Here is a 21950-nt window from a genome sequence, read left to right as displayed (position 1 = left end):
GCGCACAGTTTAAAGTGTTTTTGCGCACAGTGATGCACGCATATACAAATACTTTGGAACAATTTTCGTTTGTATGTGTATATAGAGGCAAACACTGGTAAATATGAAATTGGCTGCATTAGTATTTTCAAATCAATACCATAAACACCAGCCTTATTTTCTCTTGACTTTATCCTTGTGGTGCTTCCCGCGCGGTCCGGAGTCCGAAATCCGGATACCGGAAGCGCTTTTTCACTCCCTATTTATAATTTTTTATTTTAATAAAAATCTATTCAATTTTCCCACCTGAAAATAAAGAGAGAAAATTCAGTTATTCAAGATTTTAATCATCTCATATTAAAACCAGTTTTAATTTTTTTTATTTTTTTTTATTTTTTTTTTATTTTTTACTCCCCTGATTGTGAGTGACTGTATATAATTTTTTGTGAAACGAGGAAACATGCGGTCCATGAAAAATCCTGGTGATTCCAATAATCTTAATGAGAAGAGTTATATTTTGGATAGCAAGAAAAAATTCGAGGATGTAAGTAAATAAAAAAAATTTATATATTAAAAATTTTTTTAAAAAATTAATTTTCACCAAAATTAAATATTAATTTTAGCTTTGTTAATTAAAATTAATTTTCCTATAAATGGAAAATTCAAACATCCCGCGGTTTTATTTTTCTTTTAAATAACAATAAAAATTTTTGCTATTCTTCTTTGATGGAATAAAAAAAAAGAAAAAATTTACCCCATAAAATAGAAATTCTCTTCAGGGAAATAAAAAAATTTGAAATTGAATTTTCAAAAAAATATTTTTGAAAAAAAATATATATAGAAAATATTTGATAAAAATATAGATAAAAATTTTGTAATAAAAATTGACAATTCGATTAAAATTAATTAAGAAGAAATTTATTGAAATTTAAAATAGAAATATATTAATTAATATTAATAGAAATAATATAATATAAATTAATATTAATTAATATAAATATTAATTAAATATTAAATTATTTTTAATTAATATTAATTGGATTTTTTTTTGAAATAAAATATATAATAATTGAAAATTATGTAAAAATTCAATATTATAAAATATTATTCACTCTCAATAATATTATTATTTTATCCATAATCGTAATTAAATTTTTATCGATAGGAAATTACTTTCTGAATTGATTATTATCATCAGTGAAAGATAAAATGATAAAAAAATAAAACAATTTATAAATAAAATTTTTATTAAAATTTAATACAATACACACTTATGTGATTTATTAAAAAAAAAAAAAAAAAAAAAATTGTAATATGCAAATGAAATTCTCTTTTTATCCATATAGATTTCATTTGAATAATTCATATATTTTTTTTTTTATTCTTCATCTCGCGTTTGATTAATACAAACTCGTTATAACTCATTTTAATAATTTGAACCGACACTCGTTGAATACAAAAAGAAATATTCATTTTAATTGAATTTTGTTAAATTTTTTTTTTTTTTCCTCAAAACATTTCAAATGGGGCATTTTTTGTTTGACCTACTTTTTTCTAAAAATATTTTTTATTTTCGTCAATTTTTTTTTAAATTTCATAATATTATTATTAATTTATTAATAATAGCTAATAATAATTATTTTATAATTTCAAAAAAAATGTTTCTAATCAAAAATTAAAAAATCGAAAATTAAATTAATCCGAAATTAGAAAATTACTTTTAAATTGAAAATAATTTAACAAAATTATTATTTTTTTTTCAATAAAAAAAAAAAAATGCGCGTCTTTTATAAAATATAATGTAATGTTACTCTTGTACAGCTGTCATCCAGTAGAGTCAAATTACATCTCATTGCTGTGGTTATTTTTCAAGTAAAATAAAGATTCACACACGTGATTAAAAAATTTTGAAAAAAAAAATAAAAAAATAAATTTTTTATTTTTATGTGGAATTTAAAAATAAAATTTAGTTTTTCTCATTGACTTTTTGATAGACGATAAAAAAGTGATTCGTATTTTTTAATAAATAAAAAAAAATAACTAGAGGTCAAAATAAGAAAATTAATTTTTTTTTTCATACAAAAAGAAATTTTTTTTTGAAAATTCATTTAATTTATTAAATTATTAAATTAAAATATTAAAAAGTAATTTTATAATGGTTTAAATATATTTTTATAAATTCAATTTTTATTTTTATTAAATTTTTGACCAACGGTACTTGAGCTCCCACGCTATTTAAGAAAAACATTCTCTTTACCTTTTACGTGCACTCAAAGACTAGATCGCGAGTAGGTGCTCATATATACCGTTTGCGCGCAGTTAGTTTTAAAAGAGGCCAAGAGTTAGTTTGAATAAAAAAAAAAAAAAAAAAACAGTATTGTTTCCTATTTTTATTTGTCGTGAAAATTCCTAAAAAAAATTCAAGTCGTATATTCATCTCGACAAGTTTTATATGGTTTAAAACGATTGTTCAGTGTATGATATGATATATTATATTTCCAAAAAAAAAACAGTGCACGCATTTTCTATTATTTTCATTTCATTATGCAAAAAAAGAAAATTATTTTTTTTCCAATATTTTACAATGTTAAAGAGATAATAAGTAAAAAATTACCTAAATTACCTGCAGCAAGGAAAATACATTTACATAATATATATATTGTATTTGTTGTTATCTTTTTTGTAGTTTTTTTAAACATTATCTTTTTTAGTATAACATCAACTTTTAAAAAAGAACGAATAATAATAATAATAAATAATAACAATAATAATTTTTATAAATAATAATTTAAAAATAGTTATAAATAATAATAATAATAATTAAATAATTAGAAAAAATGTGACTGAATTAAATTTTTTTTTTGCTGTGATTTTATTTAATTAAATTATAATTTTTAGATTTGATCATTTTTATGTGTAAATAGTTATAGTGCGAGGTCAGAAATTTACTTTCATTTTACACACATAATACTCTAAAACATGCACTTTCACGAGAGTTGTTTTATTGCTTTTCTAAATGTATTTTCCTCTTCCTATTAAATACAAAGTAAACCACATCCGTAAATCTTTAAATTATTTATGTATATTATTATTATCATCACTATATGTATGATATATAAATGTTATTTTATCGTAATTATATTTTTTTTTAAAGAAAATTTTCTGCTTTAAAAAAAAAATTTAATTTAAATTTAAGGTAACAATTTTTTTTTTTAATTAAATATATTTTTTTTCCAATTTAATAATTAAGAGATTATTTTATTTTATTATTATTATATTATTTTTATATTATTAATAATAATTATAATAATAATAATAATAATAATAATTAATAACATTTTTAATTTGTATTAAAATTAAATGTTGATATTGAATTATATTGTAAAATAAAAAAAAAATTAATAATTGTTTTTTTGAATGACCAAAGATTTGTGTGACAATTAAAAAAAAAAAGAAATTAATTAATGATTGAAACGAAATGTAATTATACATATATGCAACGATAATAATTATCAAAGTGGTACAATTCCAATATGCAGATTTATTCTTCTCATATATTATTTCCTCTGTTATCATAAGAAAGTAAATTTCCTTTAAAATAAATTTTTTTAACGTGTATTCAAAATGAGTATATTTAGTTTAAATTTAATAAATTATTTTTTATTATTATTATTATTTTTTTTAATTATTATTATTCTTATTATTCTTTTTTATTATTTATATTCTTATTATTATTATTTATTATTATTATTATTTTTATTAGAACTAAATAAATATTTAGGCCAAAGAATTTTTTTTTTATTTAAAAAAAATAGTTATTTATATTTTTGAGACAAAATATTGCATAAAATATAATTTTTTTAATTTAAATAAATTAAATTTGTTTGGAAAAAAAAAATTTTTTTCTGAATGTATTTAGGAAGATAGTTTTGTATTTAGTTTTTTTTTTTTTTGCTAATTCGACAGGGAGGAAGCCTCAATTCAGAAGATTCCTATGACGACATGAGACGCCTAGTTAGGGTAAGATTAATTGTTTAGCAAAATCCAGACAGTGTGGCTTTTAGTTAAATATTGTTAAAAAGCGATTATAGTTGGCGCATGGAATTATTATTTTCTTTATTAAAAGTCTGCGATATCGTATCTTTGTTTTATGTAATTTTTTTTTTTTTTTTTTTTTTTTTTTTATATTTAATTACACTATATATATATATTGTAATAAAACGTGTGCGTGATAATAAATTTAATCCAGCACGGTAAAAAGGTAAATGACTTAACGCAAATAATATATTTTAATTAAAATTTGAAAAAAAAAAAAATTGAGCACTTAAAATTTTATAATTAACATTTTTTTTTTAATGACAATTTTCGGAAAAAAAATCGCTAATTTCTTTTTTTGAAGCTCTCATTAAATTATTAATCAGGACACGTTATTATAAAATTTAATTCAATAACTTAATTGCATTTGAATTGTTTTCTCTCTCTCTCTCGTCCTTGGGCAAAAACAAATGTTTCGCTGGCGTCAGAAAGCTGAAATTTTATTAGTATAGTCTATAGAAAATTAAAAACATTTTAAATATCATATATATATATAATTTTCGAAAAAAATTGTTATTGAAATAAAATATAAAAAAAATATTTATAATAAATTAATTTAATTTTTAAATTAAATTTAAGTAAATTTTTTTTTTTGCACATATTTTCTCACCCTCTTTTAATAGAGGGTGAACTCTAAAAATAGTTACAAATGTTTTTCCTTCACAAACAGAGTTAAAGTGTTTTTGTTTTTCTTTTGCAAAATAAAAATTACTTTTTTCTGTCTCTCTATTTGTAACAAAAAAAAAAAAATTAAACTAAATAATTCTATCGGAAAATGGAGATAGAATTTAAAGCGATTATAACGATAATACTTTATTCTTCCTTTTTTCTTTTACAATGAAAGGACCTTTAAAACTAACAGAAAATGAAAACGAAAATAGTATAATCCTTTATATACATTAATGCTTTTGTATCGTTTTTTTTTTAGCGATTATATTATAGTGGAGCAGAAAAGCTTTTTGATTAGTTAATATCTTGATTAGTCAGTCTCCTTGAGCTCAAAAATTGAAAGAATTTTTTTATATAGAAAAAAATTTTTATTCAATTAATAATTTTTATTAAATAAAAAAAAATTTGTTATTCATAATAATTTATGAATATAAAAATAATGAATATAAAAATAAAAATAATGAATATAAAAATAAAAATAATGAATATAAAAATAAAAATAATGAATATAAAAATAAAAATACTGAATATAAAAATTTTGTTTAGCAGAAAATAAAATTTATTTTTTTTATAATTTGCGAATAAAATAAAAATTCTCACAAATTCTAAATTAATTAAAAAGAAAAAGTTTTGCAGTAATGTACAAGATAGAGTTGTGTATAAAATTCTCTAAAGAACATCCTTTAAAGTTTATAAAGTTTTTATTATTTTTTTTTTCTTTTTGTAAGAAAAAGTTACTGGGTTTTTTAGTAGTTTATGTTTCTAACATTTTTTACTATGCTTTATAATGAAAATTCTTATTGTTCATATAATTTAAAAAAAAAAAATTATTTTTCAGGGTATCATTTTGTTTCATAGCAAAAAATTACAAAAAATTATTGTCAATTTCTATATTATAATTAATATAAATTTTTTCCTTTTTTTTTATTACAGGAAAATGAAGAAGAGGATAAAGACAAATTTACCAGTTTACCTCTGGCCAGTTTTAACTTTATTAATTCCATTATTGGAAGTGGTGTAATTGGTGAGTCTATAAAACAAGGGTAATTTTAATTATTTTAAATTTTAATTTTTAAATTAAATTTTAATTTTTTTATTCAAACTAAAAATAAATTAAAAATTTATATTATTTATCTGAGAATTATAAATATTTATTTTTTTCTAATATTTATTTAAATCTGCGAGATAAATTTTTTTTCTTATATATTTGATATATTTCAGGAATACCATATGCACTTCATCAAGCCGGATTTGGATTAGGAATGATATTATTGATAGTAGTCGCATTACTCACAGATTATTCATTAATTTTGATGGTGAGGAGTGGACATCTTTGTGGAGAAATGAGTTATCAAGGTTTAATGAGAGCAAGCTTTGGTCGAACTGGTTTTTACATTCTAACAGTACTTCAATTTATATATCCTTTCATAGGTAACAATATAATTATTATTATTATTATTATTATTCGGAAATTAAATTAAATTATTTTCAAACAAAATTATTATTTTATTATATTTTTATTATTAGTATTAGTATTTTTATAATAATTAACGTTCGGAAATTAATTTAAATTATTTTTTTTCAATTTTTTTTTTTTTATTAATTAGTATTTTTATAATAAATATATTTATCATTGTTATTTAAAGAACATAATTATAACGTTTGGAAATTAATTAAAATTATTTCAAAGACAAATTATTATTATTATTATTATTATTATTGGTAATTATTTTTAATTGTATGAAAAAAAAAAAAAAATTTGTATGTTTCAGCAATGGTCTCATATAATGTTGTAGTTGGTGATACGGTAACAAAAGTTTTAATTAGAGTGACGGGAATCGATGATTCAAGTTTTTTTTGGTTTTTGGTGAAACGAGAAATGGTGATATTTTTATCGACTATTCTCGTCACAGTTCCATTATGTCTTTATAAAAATGTCGCAAGACTTGCCAAGATCTCATTTCTTTCTCTTGTTTGCGTTGGATTTATTCTTTTAGCAATTTTCATTCGAATGGATACAATGTCATCTCTCGTGTAAGTTTAGATTTTTTTTTTATAAATTTATTTTTTTTTTGTTATAAATTATTCCTATAAATATAGAAATTTACATAATTAAAATAAAAACTGTCAAATTGAAACTGATTTAATACTGATGACAATACTATGACAAGAATTTAAAAATTTAAGAATTTTGAAATTAAAATGAAATAAAAAAAATTTCTTGTTTCTTACTATTAATTTCTTTAAATATAAATAAAATTATAATTAATTATAGTGGAATTATTTATATTGTTTTATCTTATTTTTTAATTAATTATAATTAATTATATCTAATTATTTAAATACAAAATTATTTCCACGATAGAAAAATTTAATGTCTTAATAATTATTTCAATTATTTTAATTAACTAATTAACTATTAATAATTATTATTGTTCTTTTGAATTTAAAAAAATATTTTTTTTTTGTATTTTCGATTTTTTTTTTTTTTTTTTTGCAGACCAACTGGTGAACACAGTTGGAGATTCGCCAATTTTCCCGGTATTATACCCGCGGTTGGCATAATGGCATTTGCATTTATGTGTCATCACAATACATTTCTTATTTATGGTTCAATTGAACGTGCAACACAACAAAAATGGGATGTCGTTACGCATTGGTCTCTATTTACATCATTTCTTGTTGCTGCCGCATTTGGAATTGCTGGCTATACAACATTCACATCATATTCACAGGGCGATCTTATGGAAAATTATTGTTGGAATGATGATCTCATGAATTTTTCACGAATTATGTTTAGCGGTACAATTTTATTAACATTTCCCATTGAATGTTTCGTCACTCGAGAGGTGAGGAAATTTCTTTTTCTTTCACAAACTAAAAAAAAATTATTCAAAAAAAAAAAATAAATATCAAATTTTATGAAAGAAATTTTTTTAATTAATATTTTTTTTTTTTGTAACAGGTATTGATAAATGCAATTCGCGGCAGAGATGATGTGGAAAATCATGATGTCTATATATCGGGTACTGATAGACAATATTTGATAATAACATTGAGTATAATTGGAATTGCATATATTATATCAATGACAACTGACTGTTTAAGTATTGTCCTTGAATTAAATGGTATTCTAGCGGCAGTACCATTGGCCTATATTCTTCCTGCATTGTGTTACTTAAAACTAGAGGAGGGTTCAATTTTTTCATCAAAAAAATTACCAGCCCTTGGTTTAATGATTGCCGGTGTATTTGCTGCAATATCAGGACTTATTTTAATAATTATTAATGAAAATTCTGGTAGCTCATCATGTGTACATGGTAATATTATGCCTTATTGTATTAATAATTCAACTTTAAATACTATTGGCAGTACAACAACAACAACAACAACAACAACAACAACAACTGCAATTAATATTTTTAATAATCAAACAATTGCACCAATTTCGACATTATCACCAAAGGCGTAGAAAAAATATTCTTATATATAAAAAGAATTTTCATCAACTCAAATTGTACAAAAAAAAAAATAATAATAGCTCGAATTTTCAAAAATAGACAATTTCTGCAAAAAATAGTAAATAGGAATGAGTTGTATAATCTATTTTCTTACCGAATATATTTAGAAGGAATAATCTTGAAGAAAAAAATCTTACTAATATATTTTTTTAATTTAAATTTTTTTTTTTTATTTTCAATATAAACAAGACTTTAAAAACTTTCTAAAGATGGTAAAATTAATTTGGCAGGGTAATTTTGAATGAAAGTATTATTATAAATAAATTAATAGTTCGAATATTGACATCGATAGTTCTAATAATAAATATAAAAATAATTTTACTTCATATAATAGAATCTTGACCAAAAATATATAGTAATTATTATTCAAATATTACATTCAGTATTAATAATGAATTTCTAACTGAATTTAGTAAATCTATAGCGGTTTTTTTTTCATATATTTAAAAAAATGTGAAATTTCAAAAAGTTTTCATAAACAAATACTTTTATAATTATTTTCATTATTAATTATTTTTTAATTTGCAATTTTTTTTTTTATAAAAAAAAACTAATAATGATGAGAATAAAAATTTATCCTATATTAAATGATTTTATATAACGATTCGAGACGATTATTATTCAGCCATTATTATGATCGTGAGAATCAAAAATGAGATATTATAAAAATTAATAATATAAAAAATATATAATATAAGAAGCAGAGTTTATTGAAAAATAAATGTTCTCTAATTAACAAATCGCCAATAGCGCAAAATTGATCTGAATTATATATATTGAATTTTCCAAAAAATATAAAAAAAAATTAATTATACTTGATTTTTTAAAATGATTTTTGTAACAATTAATTATTTTACGAAAGTACTTTTGATGCACAAAAAGATTTATTAAAAAAGTAAATAAATATTTTACTAGAAACAAATTTTTATGAAATTAAATATATATTGTAAAAATTACAATCAAAATTTTTATTAAGATTTTTTTTTCTATTTTACGTTTCAAAAATTGACAATAAGTTTTTTATTTATTTCCATATAACAATCACAGAAGAAAAAGAAATTTCCATTAAGCCTAAATATAATTCTTGATAGAAGCACTGAATCAAAATAAATATAAGAAAATTAATTCAATTATTTTTCTTATTAAAAAAAGCTGAAATTCATATATATATATATATATATATATATATATATATAAATTATTTACATGTTATAATAATCAGAAAGTTATAAATTTCTTGAAATTTCAAATTGTAATTATTAAAAAAAATTTATATAGTGTACAAGTAGAAAAAAAAACTATTTTGTTTAAAACTAAAAAATTTTTCTTAAGAATCAATATTTGTGTAAATATTTTCTAATAATTATAATATAAAATGGAATCGCTGTGCGAATTCTTTTAAAATGAAATATAACTGATTGACGCAGATATATATATATATATATATAAATAAATAAAGAAAATTAATTGGAAAAAGAATCATTAAAACAGAAGAAGAAATATAAAAAATAAATAGATAATATTTTCGAATATTAGTTTCAATATTCTCTTTTTCTTCTTCTTCTTCTTCCCAAAAAAATAACTAAAATTTTGAAATCTAATTTTTCAAATATGATTTTACTATACACTGAAAAAAAATTTAATTATAAAGAACAACATAAAAATTTAATTATAAAGAAAATTAATTTTTCAAATAATTGTTATAGTAAATAATTTTATTTTATTAATTTTATAAAAATAAGATTATATTTTTGAATAAAATAAATTTCTTTTTTCAATGTATTTTTCAGCATCTGTGATTCTTTTTATGACTGCTATATTATAATATTTTACGCGTAATAAAAATAAGAAATTGTATAAAGAATGAACTGATTGTCTATGTAATAAAAAATAAATTATTTTAATGTCACTTTTTACGGGGAAAAGGTCATATTAATTAATTTAAATACATTTTCGACGCATGCGATGTGATTTTAATTTTAAAAAAGAAATTTCATAAATTATGTGTGTTTAAAAAAAAAAAAGTTTTCAATATTAGAATATTTCATTTAATGAAAACTCTTTTTTATGTGACTAGTCGTAATTATATTAAAATTTTCAATGTATATGTTTAATATTAAATAATAAGTTAAGTTTGTGACATTATTAAGGAATTTTTATTATTATTATTATTATCACCTAATTTCAATACTATTCCCTATGATTATTTTTTTATATAGAAAATAAAAATAAGGTCAATAAAACATCATTAAATTGGATTGAATCATAGACTTTGTATTTACAGTTTAGGAATTTAATTACATGATTTTTTATATGATTATATCTAACATGATATAGTTTCTTAGTTTTTTTTTTCTTTTTTTTCGATAAATATGACTGTAAATTTATCAAGATTTATTTAAACAATTTATTTAATAATTTATGCAATATAAATAAATTGTGTATTATAATTATAATTTTATTTTCTATTAAACATTTAAATGAGTATTAAAAATGATAAAGAAATAAAATAGATTAAAATTATAGTTGGAATATAAATATCCTTACATTAAGAATATATTTTTAAATAAAAATATTCTAAAAATAAGAATATTTCTTAATTGTTTATTTTTTCAAAGCAATATAAAATATATTCTAACTGGTATAAGAAATTTTATATAAATTAAATAAAAAATTATAGATTTTAAATAAGAGCCAAAATTACATTCTTAAAATTAGAATATTTGTTTCTTTGATATTTGAGATTAATATATAATATTATTTTTCATATCTATTAAGAAAAAAAAAATACATCGAAATATTGGAAATAAATTTTTTTTTTGCATATTTTTTAATAATTATATTATATTATTATAAGCCGTGAAGACGTAGGACTTTAAAAAAAAAAAATTTCTTTATGTACCTTATATTATAAGCAGTGAATTTGCTAATATTGGAAAGAATCTGCAATAGATATTATATTGATAATTAAAATTTCATTTTTTTCCTGAATATCAGAAATTTTTCTCAATACATTTTTTAATGAAGATGAACGGAATAATTATGAATTGTACATCATAATATACATATATTTATATTTTACTATAATTATTATATATTTTTTTTTGTATCGACATTAATTAAATAACAGAGAGACACTAATCAAAGGCTTATTTGCAATAATTGTTTTTTGTTCTTGTTTTTTTTTTCCTCTAATAACGACCATTAAAAACTGTATAGCAAAGTTAAATATAATTACTTTTATATATCGGGTCGTTTCAACTCTTCTATATCGTGTATCTGCACCTATATTTTTTTTATGGCACCTTAGGCATTATTTTATCTCCCCCCTCCCACTTTTCACGAATATCGTATATTATGCTTTTTTAAATTTGAAAATTAAAATTTTTTAAATGCCATATTTTTTATATTGTTCAAAAATTAAAAGTTTATTCCTCTCGTAGAATTTTGGAAAATCTTAATTTATTTTTAAAAATTCTAATATTTACTGAAAATATTTTTTTCTGCTAGATAATAAATATCATTACTTTTAATTATAAATAAGAAATTAATTAAAAATTATTTTTTTTTAAATATACAAATATATTGTTAAAACATAGAAATTTTTTCCTATTATTTGTTTTCTTGTTTTCATAGGTATTTTTTTTGTAATTAAATTGATTTCTATTATTTTTGAATTCTGAATTTTATTTCGGTACGTTTAAATGAATATATATTATATTGTATATTAAATTACTGTAAATAAACTAAAATTCCATACAACTAACGTAGATATTTTTTTAAAAAAACTCTAATGAAAACTTTAACATATTTTACAATAATTATATAATTAAATTACAATTATAATAATAATTAAATTGATATAATTTTCACATCATACACATTTTTTTTCAATAATCTAATCGTTGCTAAGGAATTCTATGTAATTTTAAAAACAAGTTTCAGGACTTATAAATGAATTCATAAATTTTAAGACCTGAGTTATTTTCTTTCAAAAATTTTTTATTTGCATTATAACAAACAAAATTTTTTGGAATTAAAATTTTAAAACAAAAAAAATAGAATAAATTATAAAACAAAGTCTTCATTTAAATAGATTGTAATGCCAAATAATATTAACATAATTTTGGTTACCGAGAAAATAACGAAATTTTCAATTATTATAAATATAATCTGAAAAATTTCGTTTTAGTCAATTGAATCAGTTTTTTTTTTTTTTTTTTTTTTTAGTGAAATTTTACGACTCGGAGATTTTGTACATGAGGATATATATATTATGCAGACACTGTCGAAATCTTCTAATGAGTCGAGTGCGACGGTTCTTCTTCGTTTTTCTTTTTTTTCATTTTGAATTTTTTTTATAACTACCAGGAAGGTGCTGAGTCAGTTCCAACGTATGGCGCTCTAAAGGGATTTGTCGATGCTCCTGACACTAAATTATATAATTAGTTGTGGTATTTTTAAAATTTTCCAAAAAAAAAATAATATTAAATTATATAAAACATATTTTTATTCATTCTAGTGTGTTCATTTAACATGCTAATATTCACAACACAGAGTGAGCATTCCTTTAAATGAAAAGAAAATTGTCAAAAATTAAATATACACTTAAAAAAGCTGTTTAATTAAAAAAAATCTAATTTCCAATTTTTACGTAAACTAAAAATTTTAATAAAAGACATAACTTTTATATCTAAAAAATTGTTATATCTTTTTTTGAATTTTTCATCTGTAATTAAAATTATTAATCGTCTTAAAAAAATAAATATGACAGTCGCTTAATAATTTAAAAAAAGAAAATATATTTTTCAAACAAAAATTATAAATCAATTATTTTATAAAGGCAAAAGAAGTTGTGTCTTGGCTTCATTCAATATTCAATAATAATTTAACGTTTTTGTACTAGCAATATGAATGGCCATATATACGATATTGTTATTTTACTTTTATTATAATTTATTTTGTGTGAAAAATATACAAATATTTATATATTATTTAAAAAGAAAAAAAAAAGATAGAAGTCATTATAAATTAAACATGAATCATCATCATCTCTCTCTCTCTCTCTATAATAATCGCACAAATAAATTACAATAATAATAAAGTAAAATAAAAAATATTCTATCGTAGCAAATAATACAACGACTACAAATAATAAAAGTAGGTAATACAAAATATGTACCTAATGGAAATATAGTGCACTAAATGGCAATAGAAATCAATTTAAAAAAAAAAATTCATCCATCAATTTTTTATGCTGAAAGCATTAAAAATGTATTTTTTTTTTAAAAAAATAAATTTTCTACTTGATTAAATCCAATAAAGAAAATTGTATTTTTCAAAAGAAATAAAAATCTTTTAATTTCAATTCTACAATTGTGAGAAATTATAAACAAAAGAGCTTGAAAATAATTTTAATAATTAATCTTTCATTTAAATCAAGTAGAAAATCAATTTCTATAGACAGAAATTTTATAATTATAAAAACGATTTTTGATCTCAAAAGAAAATATAAATTATTTTGCATTTTAATACTAATTTTCAAATTTATGTTTCTAATAAAATTCCTGTCTCTAAATTGCATTCAAACAAGAATACGATACATACAATAAATTTAGATTGTAAATTTAAAATTCGACTGAAGAAATAATAATAATCTACAGTACGAGCAGTTCATAAGAATTAATAATGAATAATATTTACAATTAAAAATAAGCACTGGAAAAAAAGTTTATTTAATTCAAAATGTATATAATTATTTAGTATCTCTACTAATAATTAATTGAATTAAATAAATTTCTTTCAACGGAATAAACAAACTAAAATTTTTTGTGAAAACAAAAGTGCAAGTGAAAGTTATGTTATATATATAATATATAAATTATGATACAATATTCTAGATTATTATACAACAAATAATTTAGAATATATGTTCCATTAATTTTAAAATGAAAATTGAATTTTCTCTCAAGTTTAAATTGTCCTTTTAAATAAATAATAAATTTTATAAATATAAATTTAGTAAATTAATTAAAAGGTTAATATTTTTTCTTTACAAATAAGAAAAATCAAAATTGCATTTCATTTTGTATACTTTCACTTTCCTATTATCTACTGATGAGAAAAAAAAAAGAAGAGACTAGTATACAATATAAATCTTATTATGTGATTGACGAATAACGGTTAAAACAAATTGTGTCAGTGCTTTTTTTTTAATTTTTGTAAAACTAAATACCGGTGGTATAGCTGACACGATCTCCTCCACTGTTCAGAGTGGTACTTTCATTTGCCATTGATGGAGGGGGTGGCATTGCAAAAGCTGGTTGACTACTTGGGGCTCCCTGAGCTGCTCCAGCCTGAGGTTGCGAAGTCACCGCATCCTCGTCACTCTCGTCCTCCTGATTAACAAAAAAAGTTTTTTCAATTATTACAATTTTTTTTCTTTTTTTTTTTCTCTTAACAATTTAACGGTAATCCCATCTTCTTTCAAGAACCATATTTTCAATTTTATTCATTCTCGTGCAGAAATCACCACTTAAAAAAGGAAAAAAGAAAAAAAAAAAAACCTTTTTACAAATAATTTTAAACCTGATTGAACTAATCACGGAGATTTCTGACATAATATTCTTATAATACATTATAATACAATTATAATTATAATACACAATGAGAAAATAATTATTGTACATAAATCATGGGAATTATTATCAAATAAATATTAATTTAAACTGAAAATTTTTTTTTATATGAATCGTATGATTTCTGAAACGTGTGAAACTGATACATAATATTAATTTGCATTTTCAATGTTTCGAAATTCGTCGATTTTCTACTTATCACATTTTTTTTTTTCAAGGCATTATATGGATATTGAAACGAAATTTCTATTATTTATAAGAGTTTTTCAAGTATTTTTATATATTTACTTGAAAAATCCCCAAAATCAAAATTTCGTTCAATGAATTTTGTATTAAACAACAAATTTTTAGCATTTTTACACTTTTCCTATTAAATGGTAAAATTATTTTATAAATTAAAATTTCAATTTTAAAATCTTTTCAAATCTAACAGAAAAATTATTAAAATTTTTAATTAATTGACCACATTTACAAGAGCTTTACATAAAATTTTTTAAAAAATATCAATAAATACTAATAATTTTTTTTCTTGTATGTAAATACAAATTTCTATGTGAAAAATAAAATTTACTGTTCATATTATCCAGTGATTGATGATGATGATGATGATTATTATTATTATATTAATTTTTGTTTGTAAACAGCGAATAATATAAAAAAAAACATTCCAACATGCAAAGTGCTTAATGCATCCATTTTGTTATTTAGTGCAAATTTCTATTTCACAATAAAATTTTGTTATATATGTACCACCACTCAGATAACATGCGATGCCTTCCATAATCAAACGATACATTATTTGTTAGTTGCCATCTCTCTCGAACAAGGAGGGCGTTATTGGAGAAAATCTAAATATAAAAATATTAATTGAACTTTATGAAAAAACTGTTAACTTTCTTACTGCGTGCAATTAAAATAAAAAAATAAATAAAATATATTTTAGAAAATAAAAGTGAAATATATTATTAAAAGTGACACTTAAGTTACGAATTATTTTTACTAGAAAATAATTTTTTACTTCTTTTATAGAGTAAAATATATTAAAAAATATATTTTCTCAAAAAGGGCTAAATCTATTTTGATAAATTTTTAATAACGGCTTTCTAGAGCTTAAATAAATAAAAAAAAAATTATGGGAAAAACAACTAAGTTTTTTTTTTGGAGCCACGTCCATTAAATACATTTAATCTCCAACAGCCTGAAAAGCAATTTTTCTCAATTATTAGTAAAATTATATTATTAGTAACAGAAACTTTAGTTTAAAAAAAAAATTGAGTGTACATAGTCAAATAGAAAGATTTCAGTGTAATTCAATTAATTCTCTTTTGTAGAAAAAATAAAACCCAAAACTAGTTAATACTTTATTCCTCCTAAAAAATTTTTCTTAAAATTCAATATATATTGTTTATTGAAATAAAAATCAATTAGACTTTTGTTAAAAGATACTTTTTATCTAATTTTAATAAAAAAAAATTTATTTAAATACTCTACTTAAATAAATTAAAAAAGGACATTTCAATAGATTTAGAAATACAAATTACTTGCGTTTAATATTGTTGTACTGAAATGCTAAAAATAAATCTGGTAATTAATATAAAAAGTAAAAATTACAATGTATGGAAAAATGTTTTAAATCAAATTATGAAAAAAAAAAGTTTAAAAAAAATGCAAGACAGTGCAAAAATCAAGCGTGGTGATACTTAGTAAAAACTTACGAACACTTTGGGGTTGACTCGTCAAAACACTCGCCCCGGGTTGTTGGTCCTGCTATAATACAACAACAACAACAACGTAAAGAAAACTGCTAAAAAAATCTATGAGAAAATCCTGTAAATAAAATAGACAGGGCATGCTTGGCAATGAAATGCATTCGCAGTGATCAACGAATGTTTTCATTTAATAAATAAAACTAAAAATAATTTTTTTTTTAATTAACAAAACTAAATAAATTTAATAACTAAAAAATCTCATTTTTTAAAAAAATAAATATTGAAAAGAAATGAATTCGTTTAAATTCTATTTTTATAGCGTTTTGAGATGAATGAAAAATGATGAGAGAGAACTAATGTAAAAATTATTTTTTAAATTATTTCATTTCAGCACTCTACCGCTTACGCGATAGAGATCAATAAAAAGCTTTATAAGGTGTTTCAGTGCCAAGGATACATTGCCAGACTGAACGAATTATTAAACGAGAATTAGATAAATTGTTCATGAATGAACATTAAATAATGATTCATGAAGATATGAATCGTTTAATAACTAAAAATGAGTCATGTTAAAAAAAAAAAATTATTTTCAAAAAAAAAGGAAGCAAATTTATTTTTGTCGAAAAATAATTATTATTAATATAATAAAAATTTTAATAATAACTAAAAGAAATTTTCTTTTTTAACAAATTTAAATTTAATTATCTGATTAATAATAGATTAAATCTGCTCCCTTTTTATTTCAATTTAAATAAAAAAAAAATTATGCCAAAAATGTTGATCACTTGAATGAAAAGATGTGTATGTAATGTATGTACACATGGTAAAATGTGTGATATACAATAATGAACGCGTGAGCTTTGAAACGTGCGTGACAAGAAGTGAACATTTTTCAAGAACACGAAAAACGAAAATGAGAAACTCTTATTATTTAATTTAATCTATATTTATAATTTACAATTACAAGTTTTTAATTTTTTTAATAAAAATTATTTAAAATTAAATATTATATCCAATAATAATTAGCAATATTTTTAAATTAAAAAAACAAATAATTTTTTAATTAGTTAATAATTTTTTTAAAAAAATTATTTCTAATTTTCCAAGTCTCTCATCTTGTTTTAAAGTGAACTCAAGGACTTTGAAAAATAAAGAAAATGCATGACGATTATGTATATATGCTTTATATGAAGATTGATATTCTACAAGTGAGAAAAGATAGATAACGAAAGAATACAAAAAAAAATACATCTAAAAATACAAATAGAATAATGCTCTATACCAGGACTGAAGTTAACTTACCTCCAGCCTGTGACTCATTGATGAGGCTGAACAATTGATAAAAGATATCTTCATTGTTAAAAAAAATTAGAGATCCAATAAGAGATTTTTTTTCCAATTTAAATAAAAAATCTAATTACATGCAGTAATAAGAATATTCGCTTGAAAATTCAATTTATAAATATAATAAAATTAATGTTTAAAAAAAATTAAAACAATTAATTAAATAAATTACTATTATACAAGAAATAGAACTAAAAAAATAATTTTCAATTTCTATGCTAAGTCAGTGAAAAATTCTACTTTCTATTGTTAAGCACGTTCGCTGCTAAGATTCAAAATCAATCAATAACTTAATAAAGAATTTAAGGTTCTAGTTGCAAGAATAAATTGATAGAAAAATTCTATAACAATTAATCACAAAATACCATATTTTTCGGAATCTTAAAAAAAAAAAAGAAATTCATTAATTACAATTAAAATCTGATAATTTTTAATAAATTTAATTTTTATTAGTAAATTTCAAAAACTAAAATAATTATTTACTTTTATCTGATTGGAATGCATAATTTTATTGGTAATTAATTTTGAATTTACCTGTATAGACTAAACATGTTTAAAAATGCATTTCGATTAACCGATTGCATAACAGGTCAACATTAGTCACTAGACAGAATAAAAAATAAATAATATAGAAAAATTTTGAAATCTATATAACATTAATAAAGTGAATTTACAGAAATTTATTGATTACTCTTTAATTTATTTTCTACTGTGACGTTTAGACAAAAGAATTTTTTTGCGATTTAAAAGATAAAAATTATCATTTTTAGCAGGTGGAAAATTGCAAAAATTCATTTAACATCTAGATTCGAGGACACCTACCTGCCTCTATCATATGAGAAACATGCACTGGGTAATTTTTGTTCTAACGAGCTTTTTAAGCGTATATTAAAAAAATAAAATAAATAAATAAATAACGTATAAGCCAAAACTTTCAACATTCATAAACCATTAATTATTAAGGACCTGAATTTACATTTTCAAGTCACAAGGATATTTCAAAGCAGCTTTTAAACCACATAAGCATGTTTAAAAAGCTCACAAGGTCTTGGCATGCACGAAAGAAACGATATTTCAATTAAAAAGTGTAAAAGTTATTCTTAATGAAATTAAATCAAATAAATAATCGCCCCCCCCAAAAAAAAGATGTATATTTTAATTAATTTCATATTAAAAGAAAAATTTGTTTCGATTATATTTTTTCGAATACTATGTCATGCAATCTAAAAAAAAAGTAATCGGTCTGTAATAAAGTCGATCTCATTGCATACACATTATTTTCATTTTGACAAAAATTACATTTTATAGAAATTAACGAAAGAGAATGTTTGAAAAAAAAAAAAATTATTTCATTGAATGACAAGAAATGTTAACTTTCCAATCACAATATAGTACATTAAATTAAAAAAGCAAAAGCGAAATGTTTTAAATGAATAGAAATCATTTTACGATTTACATACAATTTCCTAATGAAATTTAAATTGCGAAATATTTTTTTTTTTTTTTTTTTTTTTTTTTAATATATATTCCTAACTGAAATTTAGTTCGACGAGGAAAAGTATTTAGAAAAATTATGCATTAAATGTAATTCTTGATTTGTTTCTTATTTTTTTGAGAATTTATTCAAAATTATCAAAAAAAAATTAATTTATATTAATAAAAATTAATTACCTGCAAGTTGTGATAATCTCCACTATCCTCTGGTGGTGTTGGTTTACATTTTCCGCAACAGAAATAGCAACAGCAACCAAAGCAGCAGCAACAACAATAACATCCAGTGATGCATCCACATAAGAGAAAGAATGCCTGCAAGAAAACATAAAATAGTTAATTATAATAGTATAAAATAACAATTTTGAGTTACATATTTAATTTGAGAAGAAAAACAAATCGTAGAAAATTGATACTGATAAAAGAACAAAAAGAAAAAAAAAACATTGCGTGATGAATTTGACGTAAAAAGGTATAGATAATGGTAAAATTGTTTACCTTGGTCCACTTAGATGTGATAATAAAGTAAGAGTTAACATTTTCTTCGCCGAATTGCTCAGCAGCATACAAACCAAGGGACCCATAGTTGTCATAAATATTGCGTTTTGTTAAATCACACAAAATTGCTCGCGCCCTGTTTATTTCTTTAAACTGTAAAATATAAAAACCAATTATATACTGTTTTCATTCAAGAAATTTTCAATTATTATTTCAAAAATGATTTCCTTTTTTATTTTAAATTGACAATTTATTATATTTTTATTTTTAAATTATTTTATTACCTTTTCTGCTGCATCTGGATTATTAGGATTTTTATCTGGATGATATTTAAGTGCTAATTTTCGATAAGTTTTCTTTATTTCATCAGCAGTGGCAGTTTTAGGAATTTCTAAAATTGCATAAAGGGAATCCCCAGAAGTACTGTAAAAAGGCGATAAAAAAAAAATAAAGATTAAAATATTTGACAAAGAAAAACTGATAACAATATATATAATGACTTTTATATTATTTCCAAGTATAATTAAGTCACGTAAGTCAAAATAGTCAGGTTTTAAAATTATTTTTTTGCGTAAAAAATGAAACATATGGGAACATTTTATTAAATAAATTTATAATAGAAATTTTTTAAAAAAATTTCAACTTATCAGACAAATAAAAGGAAAATGATAAAAAAAAATAGTTTTAAAGGAATTGAAACTATGTTTTTAGAATTCTTAAATTGCATGCAATTTTCTTTTTAAAACTTCACATCAGCAAAGATAACATTCTCTCTGAAACATATCTATTTCAATAGAAAATAAAAATATGCTGAATAACTTTCAAATGATTTATCTATTTCAATCTATGTAAAAAAAACTTGTTTTTTTTAAAAAATACAATTGAATTAATTTCATAAATTGTACAAATATATAATATTGTCTTCTAATTAAATAAAAATATAACTAAAATTTAAAACTCATTTACAGTGAAAGATGTTGCCTACTCCAAAATGGACGAGAAATAAAATTGAAACTCAAGGCATTTAAATTATGATTAATGACGAAAGAAAATAAATAATTTTCAAATGGAGCAAATTCGAGGGATTGATTCAAATACTAAGGGTTGTCAGTAACTGAAAGAGGATTAACAATAAATCGAATAAAAGTTCATACACGGGTGGTGTCAAGGACAAATGTTCTGCCGTACAAAACTGAAAGACCGTAACTTATTATTTTTTAATTTAGGTTAAGTTGCCCATTATATTTTATACAAAAAAATATGAAAAATTTGGTAGAAATTGAAATTTCTGTATCAAATTTTCCAAAAAAATTTTAATCTTTATATTTTTGCAAAGGAAAGATAATGAACATAATGGGCAACTTAACCTAAATAAAAAAAAAAAGAAAAATTATGGTCTTTCAGTTTTGCACGGAAGAAATGCGACAGAAATTTCGTTAAGAAAAAAGGGAGGAGGGGAATTTTTCGTCGCAGCAAACGGTCTCTAACCTATATTTGACATCATATATATCGAAGACAATTTCATTCCCATCGTAGAATGAATAAATTTAATTATCATAAATAATTAAAATTCACAAAAAATTAAACATAATCACTTGGAATTAAAAGGAACAAAGTGAAAAAATCCCTTTGATTGAGATGAAAATTTCTTGCGCACAAAAGACGATACTTACGACAATTTTCTCTTATCCATTGTGTTTATTAAATTTTTGGAAATGTTTCACTAGGAAATTGATCCGAAAATGCCAGAAAATAGATAATTCACTAACTGGCAGAATTTTTCACTGTTCAAACATTTTTTTTCTTTATATACCGGAATGAATTACGCGCAACGTCCTTTACTTTTAGGGAGCCGAAGGAAATGCGAAACGACTCAATATTTTAGTTCCAAATGTGATTAACAGCTAGCATGACGATCGCTCAATGGCGCCAATTTCACCCAAAATTCAAAAAATACTATTTTATTCAAAAAATTGATTATTGTTTTTTAAAAAAAAAAGATAATT

General features: G+C 20.9%; 2 protein-coding genes across 6 annotated transcripts; one reads left to right on the top strand and one right to left on the bottom strand.

Moving 5' to 3' along the window:
• The first annotated feature begins 95 nt into the window (after nt 1–95).
• Nucleotides 96–8302, top strand: LOC127291706 (putative sodium-coupled neutral amino acid transporter 11). 3 transcript variants are annotated; one of them, XM_051320947.1, is made up of 7 exons: nt 96–523; nt 3946–3999; nt 5677–5767; nt 5965–6174; nt 6516–6777; nt 7244–7592; nt 7709–8302. In XM_051320947.1, exons 1-7 carry the CDS (start codon nt 440–442, stop codon nt 8213–8215), a joined length of 1557 nt encoding a protein of 518 aa, XP_051176904.1. In that variant the 5' UTR covers nt 96–439; the 3' UTR covers nt 8216–8302. The 3 variants fall into 3 exon arrangements, with proteins under 3 accessions (XP_051176904.1, XP_051176905.1, XP_051176906.1); XM_051320949.1 differs by lacking the exon at nt 96–523 and adding an exon at nt 2281–2454; XM_051320948.1 differs by lacking the exon at nt 3946–3999.
• Nucleotides 8303–10517: 2215 nt separating this feature from the next.
• LOC127291701 (dnaJ homolog subfamily C member 5-like) lies at nt 10518–21825 on the bottom strand. 3 transcript variants are annotated; one of them, XR_007844649.1, is made up of 8 exons: nt 21618–21825; nt 20229–20367; nt 19945–20097; nt 19627–19761; nt 16622–16669; nt 15653–15750; nt 14500–14662; nt 10518–12696 (listed from the first exon to the last, which is right to left on the bottom strand). XR_007844649.1 is itself a non-coding variant. In XM_051320941.1 (7 exons), exons 1-7 carry the CDS (start codon nt 21635–21637, stop codon nt 12629–12631), a joined length of 726 nt encoding a protein of 241 aa, XP_051176898.1. In that variant the 5' UTR covers nt 21638–21825; the 3' UTR covers nt 10518–12628. The 3 variants fall into 3 exon arrangements, 2 of the variants coding, with proteins under 2 accessions (XP_051176898.1, XP_051176899.1); XM_051320941.1 differs by lacking the exon at nt 15653–15750; XM_051320942.1 differs by lacking the exons at nt 15653–15750; nt 16622–16669.
• Nucleotides 21826–21950: the final 125 nt, after the last annotated feature.

This window comes from Leptopilina boulardi, unplaced genomic scaffold (genome assembly GCF_019393585.1).
Source record: "Leptopilina boulardi isolate dan_hultmark-lab unplaced genomic scaffold, ZJU_Lbou_2.1 LbouV2_150, whole genome shotgun sequence".
NCBI classification, from domain to species: Eukaryota; Metazoa; Arthropoda; class Insecta; order Hymenoptera; family Figitidae; genus Leptopilina; species Leptopilina boulardi.
This window is presented reverse-complemented; position numbering and strand designations above follow the sequence as displayed.

What these genes read in the sequence shown, in the direction of transcription:
- LOC127291706 (XM_051320947.1), top strand. Translation starts at nt 440, where the DNA reads ATGCGGTCCATGAAAAATCCTGGTGATTCCAATAATCTTAATGAGAAG. An exon ending in TATTGGAAGTGGTGTAATTG is followed by an intron (nt 5,768 to 5,964) that starts GTGAGTCTATAA and finishes GATATATTTCAG; the next exon opens with GAATACCATATGCACTTCAT. An exon ending in GATACAATGTCATCTCTCGT is followed by an intron (nt 6,778 to 7,243) that starts GTAAGTTTAGAT and finishes TTTTTTTTGCAG; the next exon opens with ACCAACTGGTGAACACAGTT.
- LOC127291701 (XM_051320941.1), bottom strand. Translation starts at nt 21,637, where the DNA reads ATGGATAAGAGAAAATTGTC. An exon ending in ATCCAGATGCAGCAGAAAAG is followed by an intron (nt 20,098 to 20,228) that starts GTAATAAAATAA and finishes TATATTTTACAG; the next exon opens with TTTAAAGAAATAAACAGGGC. An exon ending in TGACGAGTCAACCCCAAAGT is followed by an intron (nt 14,663 to 16,621) that starts GTTCGTAAGTTT and finishes TTTGTTAATCAG; the next exon opens with GAGGACGAGAGTGACGAGGA.